The 22,971-nt window shown below is 41.0% G+C and overlaps 1 protein-coding gene across 13 annotated transcripts in view; it reads left to right on the top strand.

Annotated features, from left to right (window-relative positions):
- Positions 1 to 22,971, top strand: part of SIDT1 (SID1 transmembrane family member 1) — a 479,838-nt gene that overhangs the window by 427,643 nt on the left and 29,224 nt on the right. For 7 of the 13 annotated variants that reach the window (XM_082738922.1, XM_082738923.1, XM_082738925.1 and 4 more), the window contains 6 exons: positions 699 to 800; positions 2,437 to 2,520; positions 4,256 to 4,343; positions 5,279 to 5,350; positions 5,776 to 5,869; positions 15,863 to 15,906. In XM_082738922.1, the coding sequence (XP_082595048.1) occupies positions 699 to 800; positions 2,437 to 2,520; positions 4,256 to 4,343; positions 5,279 to 5,350; positions 5,776 to 5,869; positions 15,863 to 15,906 (484 nt within the window). Of the gene's footprint in view, positions 1 to 698; positions 801 to 2,436; positions 2,521 to 4,255; positions 4,344 to 5,278; positions 5,351 to 5,757; positions 5,870 to 15,862; positions 15,907 to 22,971 lie in introns of all 13 variants that reach the window. The other 6 variants (XM_082738916.1, XM_082738917.1, XM_082738921.1 and 3 more) reach the window with 3 other exon arrangements.

The raw sequence follows: 22,971 nt of genomic DNA on the forward strand, positions 1-22,971 counted from the left end.
TAAACAGTGGATTCATAATCTAATCTGGGTAAATGGTATAACTTCTATTATAAATGCTTCCTGATTCTGTTGATACCTGAGAAATAGTTTTAAAGGTGTCTCAGCCTGCTCAAATATAAACATAATTCAGGGTATGAAATAGTGCTTGATCTTTGAACAGAAATACCATCTCACTACATTCCAGCCGGGAAACAGATTCTTGAACAAGAAGTCTAGGGGCAGGGGTAGGTCTCCTGTAATTCTTGCCTAAAGGAAGGTTGTTAAGAATCTTGAAGAACAGGCTTATCTGCTTTTCAAAGCGGAGCTTCCTATTTCAAAAAGGATCACCTAGAAATAAATGTCTTACCTATCCCTAGTTCAAAGGGTTGGGAGGAATCTTAAGCAGAAACTGGAATGAAGTGCAGGAAGGTTGAGTTGAGAGAGAAATGTTAGCAAATGAAATGACAACATTTCTAAAATGCCTACCTTGTTTTGTTCACTGCTGTGTGCCTAATATCTGGCAGAGAGCCCAGAGCCCTGCACACAGCTGTTGCTCACTATATGTGAGAGGAATGGATGACTGAATTAATGGAGATTTATGTCTGAACTTTGTGTCTAATGTGAGAAGAAACAATCCTATTCATGTAAAACCAGTTTGAGTTCATAACAGTAAAACTTTTTTGAATATTAACAAATCAATTTCTTTTTCTGATTCTCAGTATTTTCTATACAAATTTCCTGATGATGTGGACTCGGTTATCATTAAAGTCCAGTCCGAAATGGCTTATCCGTGTTCTGTTGTCTCAGTCCAGAATATCATGGTGAGTCTTAATAACTTGTCAGCCTTTCAATATGGAGCATTATATTGTCCCAGTGATGAGGGAGCACAAGACTGGCTGAAGACAAAGCAAAAGCTGCCACCTTGCACCGCCCCCCCATCTGTTCCCCCTCAGTCCTAGGTGTAGCATCCCTCAGGCAGCCCTGACTGCCATGAACGATAAGCAAATAGTTAACTTGCAGAGCTCACAATCCTGCTAGACAGGAGTCTCCCTTGGTTTACGAATGCCCTAAATCTCACTAACAAAGACGATTGATAGCAGGATTGTGACATCCCACCAAAAAGTCTCCCTACTATCTTAATGTTAATGGCTGGTCTAGAGACAACATTGATCAAGCTGCAAGGGCAAGGCCTCTGGTAGGCCTCAGACATCCTGGCACCTTGTAGGCCCTCTTTAGCATATGAAAACTCCATTGAAACCTCCCTTCCCCTCACCTTCCCCCAACCGCAGGGTACATAACCTGCCACCCCTTACAACTAGGGGCCGCAGCTCTTCCTGCCCATGGGTCCTGTCCCCATGCTTTAATAAACCACCATTTTGCACCAAAGATGTCTCAAGAATTCTTTCTTGGTCATCGGCTCCGGACCTCAGCCCACCGAACCTCACCTAGGTTCTAGAACTTCATCACCAGGACAAATGAAAGAGGAGGGTGAGGACCATGTCATCCTCTTACTCTGTATCTCCTGCAAAACTGCTAAATAATAAAAGAAGTATCTTGTGCACACAAATGGATAATCAGTTTGGAGACACTGATTTGGGGTAGATAGAGAATACTTAATCCCTCACCAAAATAAACAAAGGGAAGAAGGAAGGGAGGGCAGATTGTGACAAAGAATATGGAAGACCAGGGCGCCTGGGTGGCTCAGTGGGTTAAGCCGCTGCCTTCGGCTCGGGTCATGATCTCAGGGTCCTGGGATGGAGTCCCACATCGGGCTCTCTGCTCAGCAGGGAGCCTGTTTCCTCCTCTTTCTCTCTCTCTGCCTGCCTCTCTGCCTACTTGTGATCTCTCTGTGTCAAATAAATAAATAAAATCCTAAAAAAAAAAAAGAAAATGGAAGACCAAACCGTGGGCTGCACAAGAATCATAGAAACCTACCGCTTATAGCCTAGATTTTAAAATTTTTATTGTAGGGGTGCCTGGGTGGCTTAGTTGTTAAGCATCTGCCTTCAGCTCAAGTCATGATCCCACACTCTTGGGATAGAGCTGCGGGAAGCCTGCTTCTTCCTCTTCCACTCCCTCTGCTTATGTTCCCTCTCTCACTGTGTCTCTCTCTGTCAAAGGAATAAATAAAATCTTTTTTAAAAAAATTTTATTGTAACCATAGCCCCTTTTTGTCTCATAATGTGTTAGTAACAAATGGGAAAGGCACCATACACTTTAAGACAAGCTTTTCAGGTCTCTTTGATATAAAGTAACCTTTTAGAGGACACTTGAGAGGACTTTAGAAATCAAGGCACCGAGTTTTAGGAGGACTGTTTCATGACTTTACTTGGAGAAAAGGTTTCCTGGTTTCTGGCCTAGTAAGGAACCCCTTGCTCTGTGAAGCAGACAGAATGTGTGGTATGTGTAGTATGGCCTTAGTGAAGCTTTCTTTTTTATCCTTCATGTGCATTACAGTGCCCAGTATATGATCTCGACCACAATGTGGAATTTAATGGTGTGTATCAGTCCATGACCAAGAAAGCTGCCATCACCCTGCAGGTGAGACATCACTTCTGTGTCCACTATTGTCAACTACAATACACAGTTTATGGTCAGGTTACCTGTTGGACCAGCATCCAGAAGTTATCATCATTCACTGTGTGCCTTGGATCTCTTTCCTTTATGATAGGTTTTAAAATAAAGATTGCTGGGTACCTGGGTGGCTCAGTGGGTTAAAGCCTCCGCCTTTGGCTCAGGTCATGATCTTGGGGTCCTAGGATAGAGCCCCACATTGGACTCCCTGCTCAGCAGGGAGTCTGCACCTTCTCCCTCTCCCTATACTCTTCTCTAACCCCTACTTGTACTCTCTCTCTCTCTCACTCTCTCTCTCAAATAAATAAAATTTTTAAAAAATAAAAGTAAAAAATAAAATAAAATAAAGCAAAGATCGCTACTTCTGAAATCAAAGCCCATGGGCTTTGCCCCATTCCCCTTGCGAAGTCCTGGGAACCCATGATGCAGTGGGACACATATCTGACAGAGTGCTTAGAGAGGTAGGATGAGATGCCAATCTCCTCATTGGGGGTTGCCAATTTAGTGTGAAGCTTGATCTATTTAAAGGAATTGAACCAATTCTAATACTCTATATACCTATAACAGTAACCAAAAGAGGACTTCCATTCTGGAAAGAATGGATATGTTCAAAGGAATATAGACCACATGTGTATAGCAGTTCACCCTTTTGTCATTTGTCATTAAGTTATTTCAATGGCAGTTTTATAGAAAAATGAATATATATCATGTCAGTAGATTTTCAGAAAGATTCTGTTCCTGCCTTTAGGGTGGTGTTTACCCAAATTACTTACAACTTGGTCTGTTCTCCAGGGTAAGGTGATACTGTTTACTGAATAACAAGGAATGAAGAGAGGTTAATTATAATTTAGCTATCAAATGTCAAAAGTTTTATTAAACTTTAATTTCTTAGTGCTTCAGTTTTGATACACCAAATAGCTATTCTTGTTCACTCATGAGTAGGGGGACTGGGACACAGAGAAGCACACTTAGAGAAAGTTAAAGCCAGGACTTAACAACTCAGGTCTCCTCACTTAATCTTCAAATCCCTAACTTAAATTACTTAATTGTGGCTGTGTGACTTTCAGGAAAGTCATTTATCATTAGATTTTTTTTTTAATTTCTTAAAGATTTTATTTATTTATTAGAGAGAGAGAGAGCGCACAAGCAGGGGAAAGGGGCAGAGAGAGAGGGAGAGGCAAACTCGCGCTGAGCAGGGAACCAGATGTGGGGCTCGATCCTAGGACCCTGAGATCGTGACCTGAGCTGAAGGCAGACGCTTAACCCACTGAGCCACCCAGGCACCCCTATCATTAGATTTTTAAATAATAAAGACTTAATATAGTGAACCTAAAACACTCTAGAGTATGCTTATTTTAAAAACAGCATATACAAGTATTCATTATTAAACACAGGCTATTGACATATTTTTTTTTACCTGGGACCTATTACAGTTCTAAGCACCTAAGTGGACACAACATAGAGTGAAATTAGAATAGTGTGTCTATTTGCTTGAAATTTTTGTGTGTAACAATTATTTTATTGTGGATAAAATCTGGAGTAAATCATGGGTATCTGAAGGTTCTTTCTAAGAAATAAGAGGGCAGGGGTGAACTCCACTTTTCTTCTCTTTCCTCTCTCCCTGCCTCCCCCACCCCCACCATGCACTTTCTCCCCTTTTACTACCCTTTCTTGCTCTCACTAGTTGTTATGTCTCACACAGAAGAAGGATTTTCCAGGCGAGCAGTTCTTCGTGGTATTTGTGATAAAGCCTGAAGATTACGCCTGTGGAGGATCTTTCTTTATCCAGGGTAAGAAACAGTCCTCAGACCACGTGAGGTATATACTCTCAGTAGACCTTTTACTCAACAGATATTTGGCTTTATGAAATAATGATTTTACATAGCATATCAGGGTCCACTTTCTAAGATCAATTTGGTAATGGAGCCACTGTATTTATCAGCGGTTATCATTTCCACAGGATGTACAAGGAAAATTCAGAGTTCTCAGTTTCAGTTGCCAAAATTATACCTGGCAAGATGGTAAGAAAGCAAAGTGGGACAGTTTCTCCCCATGACAGGGATTGTGTGAACCCTTAGGCACAGAACAGATGGTTCTGGGTAACTACCCAGGCACCACTGTGGGAAAGGCACAGGCTGCTTACTGAAAACCAGACCCCCAGCAGCTGATGAACCACACGTGATTAACACAGAGGGTGTCCACTATTGAGTTTAACGTGGTTCCCTTGCCAATTAGGTGAAATTTCAGCTTCTGCATTCTTTAATCTCTTAATTATGCAGTCTAGAGTTTTGCCAGTGTCTGTTGATCTTTGGTAAACTACAAGTCCTTCTATGACTATATAACAAAAAACAAAGTTTCACTGGCTGGAATAATGCAAACCAAAAGATGAGACAGCTTTTGTTTTTGTGGCTATTTCCTTCAGATGTCTCTGGCCTACTGAGCCACACGGATAGCAGAAGAAGGGTCGAGCCTTCTTCACTCAAGAAGTGGGGGCTGCAGTCTCATTGCTTCAATACTACCAAAATGCACCAAGCAAAGGCCACATTGAAAGTTTGGCCCAAAGGGGGTATCAGATGGTCTGCAGCTTTGGAGGCTAGGTTTTCCTCCAGTTCTTGCTACAAGGAAATTCAACAACCAGAGCTAATTGTGGACAGTTTTTGAACTGTTCAGATGAAAGGCCAAGAACCAAGTATCTGATCTACTGTGCCTCCTTCTTTTTTACCAGGAAAGGAGAACCAAACCTGGAATCTACAACGAACAAAGAACCTTAAAGTGACCATTGTTCCTTCCATTAAAGGTCAGTGTTGGCTCTAGGATTCAATAGAGAACAATTTCTATGTCAGGAAGTCAGTCATATGCATTGTTACTTATGTCATCCTTCCAGAGAAACATCGTAAGAAAATGGATATTTACCTTAGAGATAGAAGAGACAGTCAAAGCATTCTGTTAAATCTCTTCCAGAAAGAGAGGGAGCTCAATTGTGAAGGTGTATACAGGAAGTCCCTTCCTAGCTTGCACTGGGTACTCATGACTATGAAAGGCGGCATTTGTGGATAACGTCTGGGGGAACTCCAGCAGCTTTGTTGCCTTTGCGGCAAATGGAAATGTATTAGGATTTCAAAATGGGTGTGATGGAGATGGGCCCTTGAAGCTGTCCTATCCCAAACACGGTCCTCTTTTCTCCTGGGGACTTGCTGACTAAAGTTGTTTCTCTTCCCTTAGGATCTGTTTATGTGAAATCCATCCTTCTCAGTTCCCTCATCTTCTTCTCCTTCTACCTGGGATGCCTGCTCATTGCATTTGTTCATTATATCAGGTAGGTTAAGAATATCAAGAAATGTTCACCCCCTTCTCCTGTCTCTGCATTGGGCTTTAGAGCCGTATTGACCAGATTCAACTCTACCTCAACCACCAACTGTGTGACCTTGGGCTAGTTACTAAACATTTCTGTGCTTCAGTTTCCTACTCATCAAAATGAGATCATCATTTCCCTCCTGGAATTGTAAAACTGCAGTGTTTAAGTCGATGTCCTACACAGAGTAAGTGCTGATAGAATGTTAGTTCTTTTCATAGTTAATAAAACTCAATGGAAAGACAGTGTGGGTATTTTTTTGGACCAGAAAGTCTTATAAATCCTATGGACTGTAGGAAATGATAAGTTCTTCCTCATATGGAGAAACACATTAGATATTCCATTAATAGTTTTAAATATTCCATCAACGAGTAAATTAATGCCTGAAATAATTCTTGAGGTATAATAAATAGCAGGGGTGATGTGCTCTGCTACTGCATTACCAGCTGCTTTCTTTCTACTGCAGCATCAATTTTCCAGTAAAATGTCCCTGGAGAGATAAAAGGAGATGATTGCACTGTAATTTGACCAAGACAATTTCCCTTTCCAAGAGTTTGGAGCCCATAATAAAAAGAGCCCCAGTTTCTCCTTACATCTCTGTGCAGACCCAAACACTGTGAATTCTGTACTTTGTTGTGGTCTCTGGGAAACAACTACAAAGGAATGGCAGAAGGCCTACAATAAACAAATGTTCTTTCCCATCTTGAACATGTAAAGAAAACAAAGCATGGGTTTTCAACACAGTGTTCTCAGACTCCTGGGCAAGTTCACAGCATCAGTAGAAAACCTTCATGGCCACTACTAGCACAGAGCTGTCTCAGCGATCCAGGCCTCTTTCTGGTTCAAACAATAACTCTCTTCAGGGAACTTTATAGAACCTTTCAATTGAGAAACTGAATTTTAAAGCCCTGGGACTACCACTGGCCACATCTGGCACAATTTGACCATCAAAATCATTAAGAATAATATGGTTATAAACCATTGAGAAAAATAGAAATCCACGAATCCAAACTGATAAAGAAAAGAAGGAAGGAAGGGAGGAAGGGCAGGCCTAAATACCTCCAGATACAAATCTGAAGTCACTAAAACAAGCACACATTAGGGAAGGGAGCCATTAGCAAATGCTGACGGTGTAAGGGAGGACTCTTGCCTACATCAGAATGCCAAATGCTGACGGTGTAAGGGAGGACTCTTGCCTACATCAGAATGCCAAAAGCTGAACTGAAAATATGGAGGGAGTGCTGCAGTTGGAAAATCATCCTTTTGCATAGATTAACAATCATTGGTGGATACTAATCTAAGAGGGGAATCTGATGAGAATCAAGGTACTACACTGCCATAAAGTGCATCCCCATGATTTGCTTCCTAGTTGTAGGAGAAACATAGTGACTCGACAATGGAAACGCAGACTCGGATTGGCTGGGTGATCAAAATTAATGTGAGCAAGGGGAAGAGGACGTTGTGTGCCTCCACATGGGATGCTCTGAGGAAACAGCACCATGGATGCAACAGTCCAGCCAGAAATGCATGTTTTGTATGAAATCCTGAGGGAAAATTGATCCAATTCAAAATGACAAACACTCTATTAGAATGTGTCGTCCAAGACAAAGGCAGGCCGCGGAAATGGCCTAGATAGAAGGAGACAAGAGATACGGGCAACTAAAGGCAACACCTGGTCTCAGATTGGATCTTTTGCTAGAAGAAGAATATGCTATAAAGGACATTATTGGATCAGTTAACAAAATCGTACTACAGACAGATTAGATAAGAGTAACATATTGAAGTAAAATTTGCTGAATTTGATGGTATTGTGGTTAAGTAAGAGAATATCAGAATATCTTTATTCTTTGGAAGTATTGAGGGTGCCTGGCTGGCTCAGTCAGTAAAGCATGGGACTCCCGGGGTCATGAGTTTGAGCCCCGTGTTCGGTATGTGGCTTACTTTAAAAAAAATGGAAATACTTGGGAATAACAGTTCATGACATAAGCAACTTACTTTCCCATGATTCAAAAAATTATATATATTTTTGTGTGTGTTATATATATCATATATATATGTATATATATATATATATATATATATATATCGTGCAGAATGATAAAGCAAATGGGCTATCAGTAAGTGAATCTAAATAAAGGCTATATGGGTGTTCTGTATTTTATTCTTACTTTTACCACTTCTCTGTAAATTCAAAGTTATTTTCTAATAAAAGTTAAAAACAAAAACCCCCGTGTACAGGCAAACATATCTGGAAAGTATGTACATTAACTGATTACCAGCCTACTTAATTTACTAGATCACAATGGCTGACATTTAATAGGTACCCTGCTGGGCCCTCTAAGCTAGCTGATTATCTCATCAAATACCCTACAACAAGGACTAGTATTATCACCACTTGAAGGTTAAGGAAATTGAGGCCTCGAGAGGTGAAGCAGTTGAACCAAAAATTCATAGCCAATAAATGAGGGAGCTGGGATTTGTCTGAACTTGCAGGCAGTCTGGGTCCAGAGCCTGCCAGGCTGGTCAAGACGGATCTGGAGTGGTCGGGGCATGTGAGGGAGGGCAGTCCTGATCAGGGAGGCCAAGACAAAAGTCAGGCCCCCCAACATGGGTGCGATTGGAAAAGGACCCAAAAAGCTTTCCATTTTGACTCAGATGAGCTCCAAGCTCATGCAAAAAGAAGTTCATCTCTTCTGCCTCTCTTAGGAAGACCATCTCTATGCCTGATGATTTAAATTTTAGAAGATAGGATTTTTACCTCATTAGTTAACTAGCATAGGTAATCAATATACAAACAGACAAAAAGTTAAGATCTGGATATCAGTCTCCTTAAAGTTGTCATTCGGCTTACAGAAGAAAGCACAGTTTTTGCAAGTTGTGGTATAAGGCTCTGTTGAAACCTCTGGCTGCCGGATTATTTTGCTACAGTCGACTGCACAAGCATGGATTCTTTCCAAATATAGAGAACCTGAAAATAGAAATCTAGAGACATAAGAACTATCTGGCATTCTTTTTTTTTTTTTTCTAAAGATTTTATTTACTTATTTGACAGACAGAGATCACAAGTAGGCAGGGAGAGAGAGAGAGGGGAGGAAGCAGGCTCCCAATGAGCAGGGAACCCGATGCAAGCCTTGATCCCAGGACCCTGAGATCATGACCCGAGCAGAAGGCAGAGGCTTTAATCCACTGAGCCACCCAGGTGCCCCCATCTGGCATTCTTAATAAGAGGACAGACTGAGGGAAAATGTTAATGGAACTCTTCCCTCATTGAACTAAGCAGAAATAACAAAGTTTTCTACAAAACCAAATGAAGCCAGTCCTGGAGCATAAGGCCACTTGCTTGGTGTGCTCCCTGTACTTTATTATTAATGTATGTGGGATTTGCAGTATATGCTATGAAGTCAGAATGAAACATGGATAAGAGACTTGGCTCCCACCCTCGGGAAGCTAAGAATCCAAGTACTAGCTGTACCGACTTGAACCTAAAACCCCCGTTCCCCTGCCATTCCCAGCCACAGTCCATTCAACAAGCATTCAAGGAGCCACTACAATAAATGTGCCGACTCTGGGGCAAACACTGGATACATGTTCTCTTACTCATTTCTCCCAACCATCCTGCCAGACATTGAGTTCAAACCGTACACTCCTGGGAGCATTCACCCTTCCCTTGCTTCTTCCACCGGTTATCGATGGCCGCAGTAATGCTGCGTAACCATCAACCACAAAAACTCCAATGGCATACAGCAATAAGTAGTTAAGTTTACTTAAAAATCTCCAGGTCAGCAAGATGCTGCCGCTAATCCAGACCCGGGCTCAGAGCTCTCCGCTGGGTGTGGTCACAGTGTGAGATCACCTGGGGAGTCCTCGAGAGTGGGCTCCTGCAGGACCGGCCTCAGCAGCCCTTGATCTCTCCCGTTCCAGCCGGCTGACCCTGGCTTCCTGGATCTCTGAGAGAGATGACAGAAGAGCGCAAGGCCTGCTTAAGACGTAGGGTCAGCAGTGGCATCTATCACTTCTCCCTTCCAGTAGTCAACGCAAGTCCTGCGGCCAGCCTTGATTCCAGAGGTGAAGATACAGACTCCACCTTTTGATGTAAGGAGCTGAATGCAAGAGGAGGTGTCACCGTTTTGTAATCAGCTGGCCCTGTTCTCATCTCCTATTTTCTCTTTGCACCTGGAATACTGCCCGCCTCAGACTAGCTTTCTAAATCATTTAACCCCTCTACTGAAGAATTCTGTCAGCTCCGAAACCTATGGCAAATGTGGATAAAGGCTGTTAGTACAAACACATCATCTTTTATGAGTCCATAGAATTGCTTGCCAGTTAATATCACTAGGATTGTTTTAAAAAGAGATTTCAACAAGTGTTGGTAAGGATGTGAAGGAAAAGAACCCTCGTGGACCGTTGGTGGGAATGCAAACTGGTGCAGCCACTGTGGAAAACAGTATGGAGTTTCCTCAAAAAGTTAAAAATAGAGCTACCCCATGACCCAGTAATGGCATTACTGGGTATTTACCAAAAAGTACAAGAGCATTAATTAAAGAGTATTATGCTAAGTGAAATAAGTCAGTCTTCTAGAGAGACAAAGACTATATGACTTCACTCATGTGGAATCTAAGAAACAAAACAAATGAGCAAAGGGGGTGTGGGGGAATAAGAAAGACAAAGCAAAAAACAGACTCTTAACTATAGAGAACAAATCTATGGTTACTAGAGTAGGGGGGTGGGGGATCAGTGAAACAGGTGAGGGGGATTCAAGAGTGCACTTACCGTGATGAGCACTGGGTAATGTATAGAGGTGTTGAATGACTATATTGTACACCTGAAATTAATATAACACTGTATGTTAACTGTACTGGAATTAAAATTTTAAATTTAATTTTTTTTTTAAAAAGGGACTTTGCCAGAGCTTCATTTGCCAGCTAAAACAGTTAAGCCAAATTGTAGCTGTTCTCTTTAAAAAAAATTTTTTTTCATTCAACAAACGTTTAGTTGTAATTTCCTATGTGCCAGGCTCTGTCCCAGAACTTAAGGATGCAGTGGTGAACAAGAGAGTCTAGCTCCGGCTCCAAAAGAGCTTATCTTGTACAAAGGAAAAACACACAAGCAAGCAATTAACAAAGCAAATAATTTCAGCTAGTGACAGGAGGAGAAAAAAAAAAAAAAACACTGTAGTGTGATAGAGAATGGATTGGGAAAGCTACTTTAGATTTGATTTGTTCAACAAGGAAGATCTCTCAGAAGTGAGACTTCAATAGCAAAAAGGAGCCAACCATGTGAGGATGTGGTGAGAGAGTGGCCCAGACAGAGAACAATAGCAAAGGCCCTGAGGCAGGGATGAGTCTAGGAACAAAAGAGGTATGAAGAGAAGTTCTTCCACCAAACGTACTAGGATCAGGAATGTGCAACTTCTAGAGTTGCCATCTGGAAGTAAACAAGAGCACGTACCAAAGCGCAAGCATGTCTAACCCCTAACTTTCCTCCTCCCTGACTCTAAGCTCACATCCAAAAGAGACGCTCCTTTTGTGAGATGATGGTAATTCACATCTTAGTGTTTCACGGACATTCCCAAATGATATACCTGGCTTTTTTAGTAAAAGCTTTACTGAGACATAATTCACAGATCATAAAATTCACCCTTTTAAAGGATACAGTTCAGTGGTTTTTAGTATATTCACAGTTGCAAAAACCGTCACCACTATTTGATTTTCATCACCTCCAAAAAGAAACTTTCATCGAGATTACAGGATATAAGATCGATATACAAAAATCAGTTGTATTTCTATACACTAGCAATGAACAATCCAAGCATGGAATTAAGAAAACAATTCCATTTTCAATAGTATCAAAAATAATAAAATTCTAGGGGCATGTGGGTGACTCATTAGGTTGAGTGTTTGACTCTTGGTTTTAGCTCAGGTCCTGACCCGGGATCGAGCCCCACATGGGGTGGGGGTGCCGGTGCACACTCAGCAGGGAGTCTGCTTGAGGATTCTCTCTCTCTCCCTCTGCCCCTCCCTCTGCTCACACTCTCTCTCCAAAATAAATGAATGTTTTTAAAAATAATAAGAAACTGGGGCACCTGGGTGGTTCTGCCTTCAGCACGGGTCGTGATCTTAGGGTCCTGGGATCAAACCCTGCATCCAGGGTCTCTGCTCAGAAGGGAGCCTGCTTCCCCCTCTCTCTGTCTGCCTCTCTGCCTACTTGTGATCTCTATCTGTCAAATAAATAAATAAAATATTTTAAAAATAATAATAATAAACTTAATACATTTAACGAATTAAATATAAGATTTGTACACTGAAAATGACCAAACGTCCTTGAAACAAATTAAAGAGGACCTAAATAAAAATAAATAAATAAATAAATAAATAATAAAAAAATAAAGAGGACCTAAATAAATAAATAAATGGAACGATATCCCATGTTCATGGTTTGGAAGACTGAATATTACTAAGATGGTGTAGTAAAATCATGGCCCCCAAAAGATGTCCAAATCCTAACATCCAGAACTTATAAACATGTTACTTTACATGGCAAAAAGAAATTTTACAGATGTGATAAATTATGGACATTGTTCTGGAGTATCCATGTGGGTACAATCTAATCACAAGGTTCCTTGTAAGAGGGAGGCAAGTGGGTCAAGGGCAGAAGGAGATGTGATGATGGAAGCAGAGGTTGGAGCAGTGCACTTTGATGGTAGAGGAAGGGGCTATGAGTCAAGGAATGCAGGTGGCCTCTAGGAGCTAGACAGGGCAAGGAAAAGTGTAATCCCCCAGGAGAGTCTGGAAGGAATACAGCCCTGCTTGCTACCTTGGTTTTAGCCATATAAGATGCATTTTGGAATTCTGACATCCAGAACTGTAAGATAATAAGTTTATATCATTCTAAGCCATTAAGTTTGTGATAATTTTTTACAGCAGCAACAGAAACTAAAACACATTGGGACAATACTCCCCAAACTGATCTATAGATTCAAAACAATCCCTATCAAAGTCCCAGCTGACTTTCTTACAGAAACTGACAAACTGATCTTAAAATTCATAGGGAAATGCAAGGGACCCAGAATAGGTAAAATAGTCATTTAAAAAAAAAAAAAGAAAAAGAACAAAACGGGAGGTCTTACACCTTTTGATATCAAAACTTACTACAAAGCTGCATAATCAAAACTTTGGCACTGATATATGGAAAGACATATAAATCAATGGAATAGAATCGAGAGTTTGGAAATAAACTCCTTACATCTATGATCCTATTTTTAACAAGGGTACCAAGATAATTCAATGGAGAAAGGATATTCTTTCCAACAAATGTTGAGACAACTGGGTATCAACCTGAAAAAGAACATAGTTTTGCCCCTACCTTATACCATAGGAAAAAATTAACTCAAGGGGTGCTTGGATGGCTCAATCAGCAAAGCACGTGACTCTTGATCTCTGGGTCATGAGTTCAAGGCCCACAGTGGGTGTAAGGATTACTTAAGAAAAAAAATTTGGGGGGTGCCTGGGTGGCTCAGTCAGTTAAAGTGGCTGCCTTCGGCTCAGGTCTTGATACCAGGGCCCTGGGATCAAGCTGCACATGGCGCTTAGCAGAGAGCCTCCCTCTGCCTCTGCCTGCCACTGAGCCCACTTGTTCTCTTTCTGTCAAGTAATAAATAAAATCTTTTAAAAATAAAAATAAATTTAAATAATTTAAAATCTTTTTAAAAAGGAACTCAGATCAAAGATCTAAATATAAGAGTTAAATCTATAAAACTCTTAGAAGAAAACATAGGTGTAAATCTTTTGTAACCTTGGATTAGGCAATAGTTTCTTAGGGCACCAGAAGCATAAGTAACAAAAGAAAAAATATAGATAAATTAGACTTCATCAAAATTAAAACTTTGGTACTTTTTAAAAATTTTTTTAAAGATTTTATTTATTTATTTGACAGAGAGAGGGAACACAAGCAGAGGGAGCAGCAGGCAGAGGGAGAGAGAGAAGCAGACTCCCTGCTGAGCAGAGAGCCTGATGTGGGAGAAGTTGAACTGATGCAGATGCTTAAGCAACGGAGCCACACAGGGACCTCTATGCTGCTTCTTCTTCTTCTTCTTTTTTTTTTTTTTTTAATATTTATTTATTTTATTTTAGAGAGAGAAAGAGAATGGGAGCTGGAGGGACAGAGGGGGAGGGAACAAGAATCTCAAGCAGGCTCCCCACTAAGCGCAGAGCTGAACATGGGGCTCCATCTCTCAATCCTGACATCATGACCTGAGCTGAAACCAAGAGTCAGGTGCTTAACCGGCTATGCCACTCAGGAACCCCAAAACTTCTGTACCTTTAAAGGGCCTATCAAGGAAGTGGCTCAGTGAGTTAAGCCTCTGCCTTCAGCTCAGGTCATGATCCAGGGTCCTGGGACCAAGCCCCTGCAACGGGCTCTCTGCTCCACAAGGAGCCTGCTTCCCTTCCTCTCTGACTGCCTCTCTGCCTACTTGTGATCTCTGTCTGTCGAATAAAGAAAAATCTTTTTAAAAAATTTTTTTAAAAAGGAAGTGAAAACACAACACAAAATGGGAGAAAATGTTTGTGACGCATATCTGTTAAGAGTCTAGTATCCATACTATATAAAGAATTCTTATAAGCCAATGATACAAAGAAAAATAAATAAAAAGGGCAAAGGATTTGAATAGATATTTCTACAAAGAAGATAAACAAGTGGCCAACAAATATATGAAAAGATGCTCAACATCATCAGCCATCAGGGAAATGTAAATCAAAACAGCAATGAGATACCATTCCTTATCCACTAGGATGACTACAGTATTTTTTTAATGGAAAACAACAAGAGTTGGTAAAGTTGTGGTGAAATTGATACCTTACACAATGCTAGTAGGAATACAAAATAGTTCCTGCTATAATGCTACTGTGGAAAGTTTTGAAAAAAAAGAAAAATACAGTTACCTAATACCCAACACCTCTGTACCTAGGTATACCCAAGAGAATTCAATATCCACACAGAAACTTGTACTCAAATGTTCATAGCAGTGCTATTCCTGACAGCCAAAACATGGAAACAACCAAATGTCCGAGTGTAAACAAATAAATGAAACATGGTGTACCATACAAAGGAGTATTATTCAATCATAAAAGACTGATGTATTGATTCATGTTGCATATAGATAAACTCTGAAAGCATTATGCTTAATGAATGAAGCCAGTCGAAAAAAGACATTTAGTATGGTTCACATGAAACTTCCAGAACAGGCAAATATATAGAGACAGAAAGTAGATTTGTGGTTGTCTGAAATGTACATAAGTGGGTATTGGGGAGTGATTGCTAATAGGTTTTTAATTTGGGGGGTGATGGAAATTTCTGGAATTAGATAATAGTGATAGTGGCACAGTATTGTGGGTTTTTAAAAGATTTATTTATTTGTTTGTTGTTTGTTTGTTGGAGAGAGAGCACAGGTAGAGGGAGAAGGAGAAGTGGCTTCCCACTGAGCAGGGAGCCTGATGCAGGACTCAATCCCAGGACCCTGGGATCATAACCTGAGCTGAAGGCAGACGCTTAACTAACCGAGCCACTCATTTGCATAATTGCACAGTTTTGTGAACATATTAAAATTCATTGAAATGTACACATTGAAGGGTGAACTTTATGGTGTGTGAATTATCTGAAAATAAAGGAATCTGGGAATAAATTAATGAATTTATGCACGTAGAAACATGCTTAGGAGTGGAATTGGCCATATGATAAGTCTATGTTTAACTTTCTGAGGAACTGCCAAAGAGTTTTCCAAAGTGGCTACACCATTCTACAGTCCGGCCAGCAGTGTGTCAGAGTGCCAGTTTCTCCACATGCAAAGGCTCATTTTTAAGAGATTCTAGCAGACAATTCGGCAACAAAGTCTATGGGGAACAAAAGTAAAAGGCCAAGGTTTTCACTATCTTAGAAGCATGTGTGTGCGTTTGTTTACAGGTTTCAAAGAAAATCCATCGATGGAAGCTTTGGTTCCAGTGATGGTAAGAAAAACCCTGGTTTCAAATTCAAATGATTATCGAGTGTGTGGCAACATCCCATTTGGTGGTACTTTTCTCTCTTTGCCCAATTTCCAAACTCTCTCTCGTCCTCTCCCACAGAGTAATCTAATCTGCACTCTTTCTACAGAAAGCAGAGCTAGTGAGAAGCAGTTTTCACAGTTGGTAATTACTGAGCTGTGGAGCTCATGCTAAAAACCTTTGCTCAGAGTGTCCCTTGCAGTTATCCATACCATTTATCAGCCATTCATCTTTTTTTTAAAGTTGAGTCTTTTCTAGGATGTAAATCGTTGTCCCCAAACTGACTTGTGAACAAAAGTAAGAATTTATTGTGTCAACTCTAATACAGAGCTCACTTTTCCCAAATTGAGAAAGAGGCTTTTTTTGTTCACGTAGCTAAAAACCTGAAATGTTTGAAACTAATTAGTATAATAAAGAGTATAATAACTCTTTGATTATTTGACCATCGTAAGATGCCCTTTCCTCCAGTCTGATAATTGAACAAAGGAATTCAATTACCTGATCTTTTTATCAAGTCTTTAAAAATTTTAACTGTCCTCATTTTTTTAATTGAGAAATAATTGACCAGTAATACTGTGTAAGTTTTCGGTATGAACTCAATGATTTGGTATCTGTATATACTGCAAAACAATCAGCACCGTGAGTCTGGTTAATATCCATCACCACAGAGAGTTACAATTTTTTTTTTCTTGTGATGAGAACTTGTAAGATCTACTCTTTTAGGAACTTTCAAATATATGATAAGTAGCATGAACTACAGTCACCAAGCGGCATCTTACATCCCCAGGACTCATTTATCTTATAACTGGAAGTTTATATCTTTTGTAAATGTCCTCATTTTTGAAAAGTCTAAATCAGTGTGAGTTACTCAGTGTTTGTAAGTTCTTTGGCATAGAGTGCTTATTTGGAAAAGGAACGATGAAATGAAACTTGATTTTTAAGTCACATACAGCAGATGTTTAGTTCTGTGTTTTCTGTACTTAAATGAGCCCGCAGAATATTAGAAAGACACAAACCCATCCCCTACACACCCAGCAGAAACATTTCTCACTCTGCTGAAGGGCTGCTTCTCCTGCCTTCCTTTGATTTTTTGTCTTCCTCAATGTTAGCATGTTTATTTTTCCAGCCACCCAGGCAATTGGTTTTGATAACATTTCAACTGTGAAAGGACACCTGCTCTAGTGTCTTTAAAATTTGAAGTCCTACTTTCCCTTGTATTCATAAAATGTGTAAGTGAATCTGTCTTCTCTCTGGATCTCATCCTTTTTCTTCTGGTGTTCTCCAAGTTCTACTCTTAGTTTAGGTCTCCACTGAACTTAGAAAGCCTGACTAATCAGATGCCATTGGTGCTCTGTGAAAGAAGGGTCTGTTATTTTTATTTTATGAGTGAAGACATTTTATTATTGTAATGTAAATTATTGTAATGATAATATTGTAATAATAATAAGGAATTTCCATGTTTGGAAGAGTTTCCTGAACAGTTAAATATAAGAGGGCAGAACTGAGTCCTCAGCCAGATCATTATCCAAGATCAAGAAGGCTCTGAAAATTAGCTACAAGCTACAGGCACCCTTCAGGTGACAAGCAGAAATGAATGAATGCATGAGTGAGTGATAGAAAGAAGGCAGGAAGGAGAGGAGGAGAGGAGAGGAAAGGAAGGGAGAGAAAGAGAGAGAAAAAGAGGAAGGGAGGGAGAAAGAGAGAGGGAGGGAAGAAGGGGGAGAGGGAGAAAGAAAGTAAAGATGCATCGGTTAGGATTCACATGGTTGCAAATAACAAAACAGAGCTCAAAACATGCTTAAATAATAAAGAGGCTCCTCCCTTTGCAAGTTGAGCAGAAGGGTGGGCTTCAGGGTTGACTGAGTCTGGTGGCTCTGGTCCCTTTCCCTGCCTTCCCTTGACTCTGCTTTACTTCCAGTGCTGATGTGAGGTGAATTAGTTTGACACCCTCGCCTGAAAATGTCCGAAAGGAAGGACTTTTTCAGGAGCACCCAGTAACTTCTCATATTTCACTGGTGTATAGTGGATCATTGACTTATTGTTAAATCAGTCACTGCAAAGGAGTAGATTTACCTGCAGATCAATCAAGCTTACTTACAGAACTAGATCTTCTTCCTCTAAGACCTGTTTCTCAAACTTACATTGTTAATGTTACAGGCCAGGTAATTCTTTGTTGTTAGAGGCTGTCCTATGCCCTCTAGGATGTTTAACTGCATTCTTCACCTCTACCTACTAGAAACCAGTAGTACACGCCATCCTCATGACAACTAAAAATGTCTCCAGACATTGCCAAACGTCATCTTGGGGGCAGAATGGCCTTCCCACCTCTACAGCCCCAATTGAGAATATCTGACTTAAACACCCGGACTGCCAGGTGAGGATACCTGACCAAAAATCCCAGCTTAGTTAGGAAGTAGGGAATAGGATTGCTCACCACAAAGCGCTTTGAAATAGGGAAAGGTCAGGAGCCTTTTTTATGCAGACAGGCTATCTCGGAAAGATGGCGCATGACCACAAGTGAAACAAGACCTAGATGCCGAAGACAAGAGCAGAGAAGACACAGTCTACCCTAGGAAAAAACTAGTTAGCAACTCTTTTTTTTTTCTAAGATTTTATTTATTTATTTGACAGAGAGAAATTACAAGTATACTGAGAGACAGGCAGAGAGAGAGAGAGAGAGAGAGAAGGAAGCAGGCTCCCTGCTGAGCAGAGAGCCCAATGCAGGACTCGATCCCAGGACCCTGAGATCATGACCTGAGCCGAAGGCAGCAGCTTAACCCACTGAGCCACCCAGGCGCCCCTAGTTAGCAACTCTTTAAAGCCCATCAAAGGGAGCATTGAGAAACCAGCCTGGAGCAAGAGACAGAAGCAAGTGAGGGACACTATCTTATCTGAAAGCTAAGGTGAGATATTGGGGGGCTTTGCCTTGCCGAGGAACGAGGATACAGAAATGCCTTTCTCTCCCAGGGGTCCCGTATCCATGCGACTGTGGGGGCTACAGGAAGATCAGTGGAGATCAGAGCTACAGGGAATAGCAGAGGCGCTGGTAACCAGCGCAAAAGCTAGGAGTACTATATGAAAGGGAAGGAGGATCCCATTAGACTTGGGATCCACCCAGATCAGTGCGGACCCAGACGTCTGAAAGGGAGAGGACAAATGCTGCCACAAGAAGAAGATGAGGCAGGGAAAACTCTTACAAGAGAGAAGCAGCCCACTTCACTCAGCCCAGTAGGATGGTGGGAGGAAGATGGCAGGGGAGTGGGGTAATGACAAAGTGACCAGGTGAGCAGGACGTGTGTATCTTCCTCTCCGTGCTGAACTCTGGGAGTGTGGTTATGGACTATTGACAGGTTAAAAGGAAGACCAAAACAGGAGATTTTACCCAGATTGTCAGTGGGGACTCAGGATGCCTGTTTTTTTTTTTTTTTTCCTCACAAACATTCTCTTTATAGATAAGCTTAATATTGGTGGCAAATTTTAATAGAGTAGAAAGGCTTCACATGTATTGTTCATATATATATACATATATACACACACACATATATATAAAGATATTAAAGATAAATATATATATATTTAACATATATATATATATATATATATATATATATGTAAAGATTTATTTTGTCAGAGAGAGAGAGCACAAGCAAGGGGAGCAGCAGAGGGAGAGGGAGAAGCAGGTTCCGGCTGAGCAGGGAGCCTGATGTGTGATACGATCCCAGGACCTTAGGATCATGACACAAGCCGGAGGCAGATACTTAACCAACTAAGCCACCCGGGGAATCCCTGTTTATATTTAAAGTTTATGTATCTTTCTGAAGAGAGAAGCTCTCAAACTAATGTGCACTGAGGAGGCAGGTCAGCTCTGAGGCCCCAAGGCCCCTGCCCCCTGTGCGCTCTCCAGGTGGGGGGACCGTGAACCGAGGCCCATGCCAGCTCCTCCCCGCAGAGAGAGTTCCAGGAGCGCTCCCATCATTGGAGGAGTTCTAAGGCTGGATCTTTTCTATTCTAGTTGCCCTTTTAAACCAGGGCTTTTGTCTATGCCCCAAGGCAGACGGATTTGCTCACGGTCCCTCAGAACTATCCCTGCCGCCCCAGTTCCTCCAGGGCCTGTTGTTGCATTAGCACGGCTTTGTTTTTCCTGCTGTTCTATCTTTAGCTGTGCAGAAGCTGCTCAGTCAGCCCTCCGTTCTTCAGGAGGAATGGCTCTATAAATAGGTGCAGATTTGGTGCGTCCGTGGAGGAGGTGAGTTCAGTGTCTTCCCACGTTGCCATCTTGGACGGGAACTCTCTCCCCAACTTTTGAGACTTTGGGGATAGGTAGCCTGCTGGCGTAAAACTGAAATTTCTCAGCAGTGAGTTCGTGTCATTTCTGACTCCCTCTTCAGCTTCCGACCTCCTGAGTCCAGAGACAGAAGAACACAGGACAATTATAAATATGAAGCCTCTGAAAGATCCAAACGTGCTCAAAGTGAGGTCTTTCTCCTCACACTGAGCATTCAACATAAAAAGCCAGCATGTGAGCATATCTTATGCAATGTTAACAAAGTAAACAGATGGCAAAGGGTTTGTGCTCAGGAAAAAAAAAAAGATGCCAGAACAAGTTTCTTCATTAAGATGAGCTCATTCACAACTTTATATGTTTACTTACTCCCAGCCAGAACATCTTGGTCTGTCCTATAAACTGATATTTTGTGTTTAATTCTTTCTGAATACCATAGAGAGTTAAATATAAGTATATAACTCCCCTTGCGGAGCATCAAGTATATTTGAAGTTTGGGAGAGAACGCTTTGGTTTTCTGCATTCCATGAAGTCCTTAAATGTTAGAAAAATTAATAGAATACTGTTATCCAATGTTGGCCAATCTCATATTTAAGCTGAGCCTGTAGATGTCCACTGAGTCAACACATCTTTGTGTGTGGGCCACTGTAGTACCATGAAAATGCTGATGCTGTTGTCCCTCATAGAGCTACACCGGGCATTGCAGCCGCCTCCCAGTGGAAACTGCGGCCGGCGACTGTATCAGAACCACCGCCCGCTCAGTTACAAGCCAGAGCTGAGTATCAAAGGCAGTACCACCTCCGAGTCTGAACAGACCCACGCAGCTGGCTTTTGCTTTGTAATGAAGTTTCACCTCACAAAACAGGGATCGTTTTGTTTGCTCGCTTGCTTTGATCTTAGCTTTTTTTTTTTTTTAAGATTTTATTTATTTATTTGACAGAGAGAGAGATCACAAATAGGCAGAGAGACAGACAGAGAGAGAGATGAGGAGAAGCAGGCTCCCTGCTGAGCAGAGAGCCCCATGCGGGACTCGATCCCAGGCCCCTGGGATCATGACCTGAGCCAAAGGCAGAGGCCCAACCCACTGAGCCACACAGGCGCCCCTGATCTTAGCTTTTGTGTTATTTTCCTCCTTTGTTCACTCCCACAAAAATACTACTTCCCACAAACCATTTTAACCTCCTACCATAACCAGACTCAAGCCTTTTCCTAGGCACAGTTCTGCTTCTCAGAGCAGAGGGCTTCTCAGTAACATCAAAATGCCCCAAATTGTGGGTGTTACGATTTTAGTGTCATTCTCTACCTATTCTTTACACATTTAATATTTTTAATTACATCTTTTTTAAAGGATGTAGGCTGATGGTTAAAAAGAGGGAGCTTAAAGCCATAGAGTTGACCCGTATCAAAATACAGCGTTTTTTACAGAACTAGAACAAATAATCCTAAAATTTGTATAGACGACAGAAGGCCCTGAATAGCCAAAGCAGTCTTGAAAAAGATGACCCAAACTGGAGCTTCGCAATCCCAGATTTCAGGATATACTACAAAGCCGTAGTGATCAAAACAATCTGGTACTGGTGCCAAAATGACACGTGAAAAAAGGAAAAAGTCTCTTCAACAAATGGTGCTGGGAAAACTGGACAGCTATATACAACAGAATGAAACTGGACCACTGTCCTACATACCATGCACAAAAAATAAACTCAAAATAGATTAAAGACCTAAATCCATAAAACTTCTAGAAGAGAACATAAAGTGTAATCTCTTTGACACTGGCCATAGCAACATTAGCTATGTCTCCTCAGGCAAGGGAAACAAAGGCAAAAATAAACTTTTAGGACTACACCAAAATAAAAATTTCTGCACACCAAAGGAAACCATCAACAAAACAAAAAGACAACCTACTGAGTGGGAGAAGATATTTGCAAATGATTTATCCAATAAGGGATTATATCCAAAATATATGAAGAACCTATATGACTCAACACCAAAGGGAAAAAAAAAAAAAAAAACAGACAAATAATCCAATTAAAAATGGGTAGAAGAGGGACACCTGGGTGGCTCAGTTGGTTAAGCTGCTGCCTTTGGCTCAGGTCATGATCCCAGGATCCTGGAATCGAGTCCCACATTGGGCTCCTTGCTCATCAGGGAGCCTGCTTCTCTCTCCGCCTCTGCCGGCTTGTGAGCTCTCTCTCTCTCTCTCTCTGACAAATAAATAAATAAAATCTTTAAAAAAAAAAATGGGTAGAAGACATGAACAGACATTTCTCCAAAAGGAGACATCCAATGGCCAACAGACACATAAAAAGATATTCAACATCAGTCATTATCAGGGAAATGCAAATGAAAACCACAATAAGATACCTGTCATACTGTCAGAATGGCTAAAATAAAAAACACAAGAAACAGCAAGTGTTGGTAATGATGTGGAGGAAAAAGAACCCTCATGCACTGTTGGTGGGAATGCACACAGGTGCAGCTATTGCGGAAAACAGTAGGAAATTTCCTCAAAAAATTGAAAAATAGAATTATCATATATCCAGTAATTTCTACTGGGCATTTATCCAAAGAAAATGAAAACAATAATTCAAAATGTTACATGTACCCCTATGTTTCTTGCAGCATTATTTATAATGACCAAATTACGGAAACAGCCCAAGTGTCTATAGGTAGATGAATGGATGAAGAAGCTGTGGGGTGTGTGTGTGTGTGTATGTGTGTGTGTGTGTTTGTGTGTGTGTGTAACA

Source organism: Mustela nivalis (genome assembly GCF_964662115.1).
Source record: "Mustela nivalis genome assembly, chromosome: 1".
Taxonomy (NCBI): Eukaryota; Metazoa; Chordata; class Mammalia; order Carnivora; family Mustelidae; genus Mustela; species Mustela nivalis.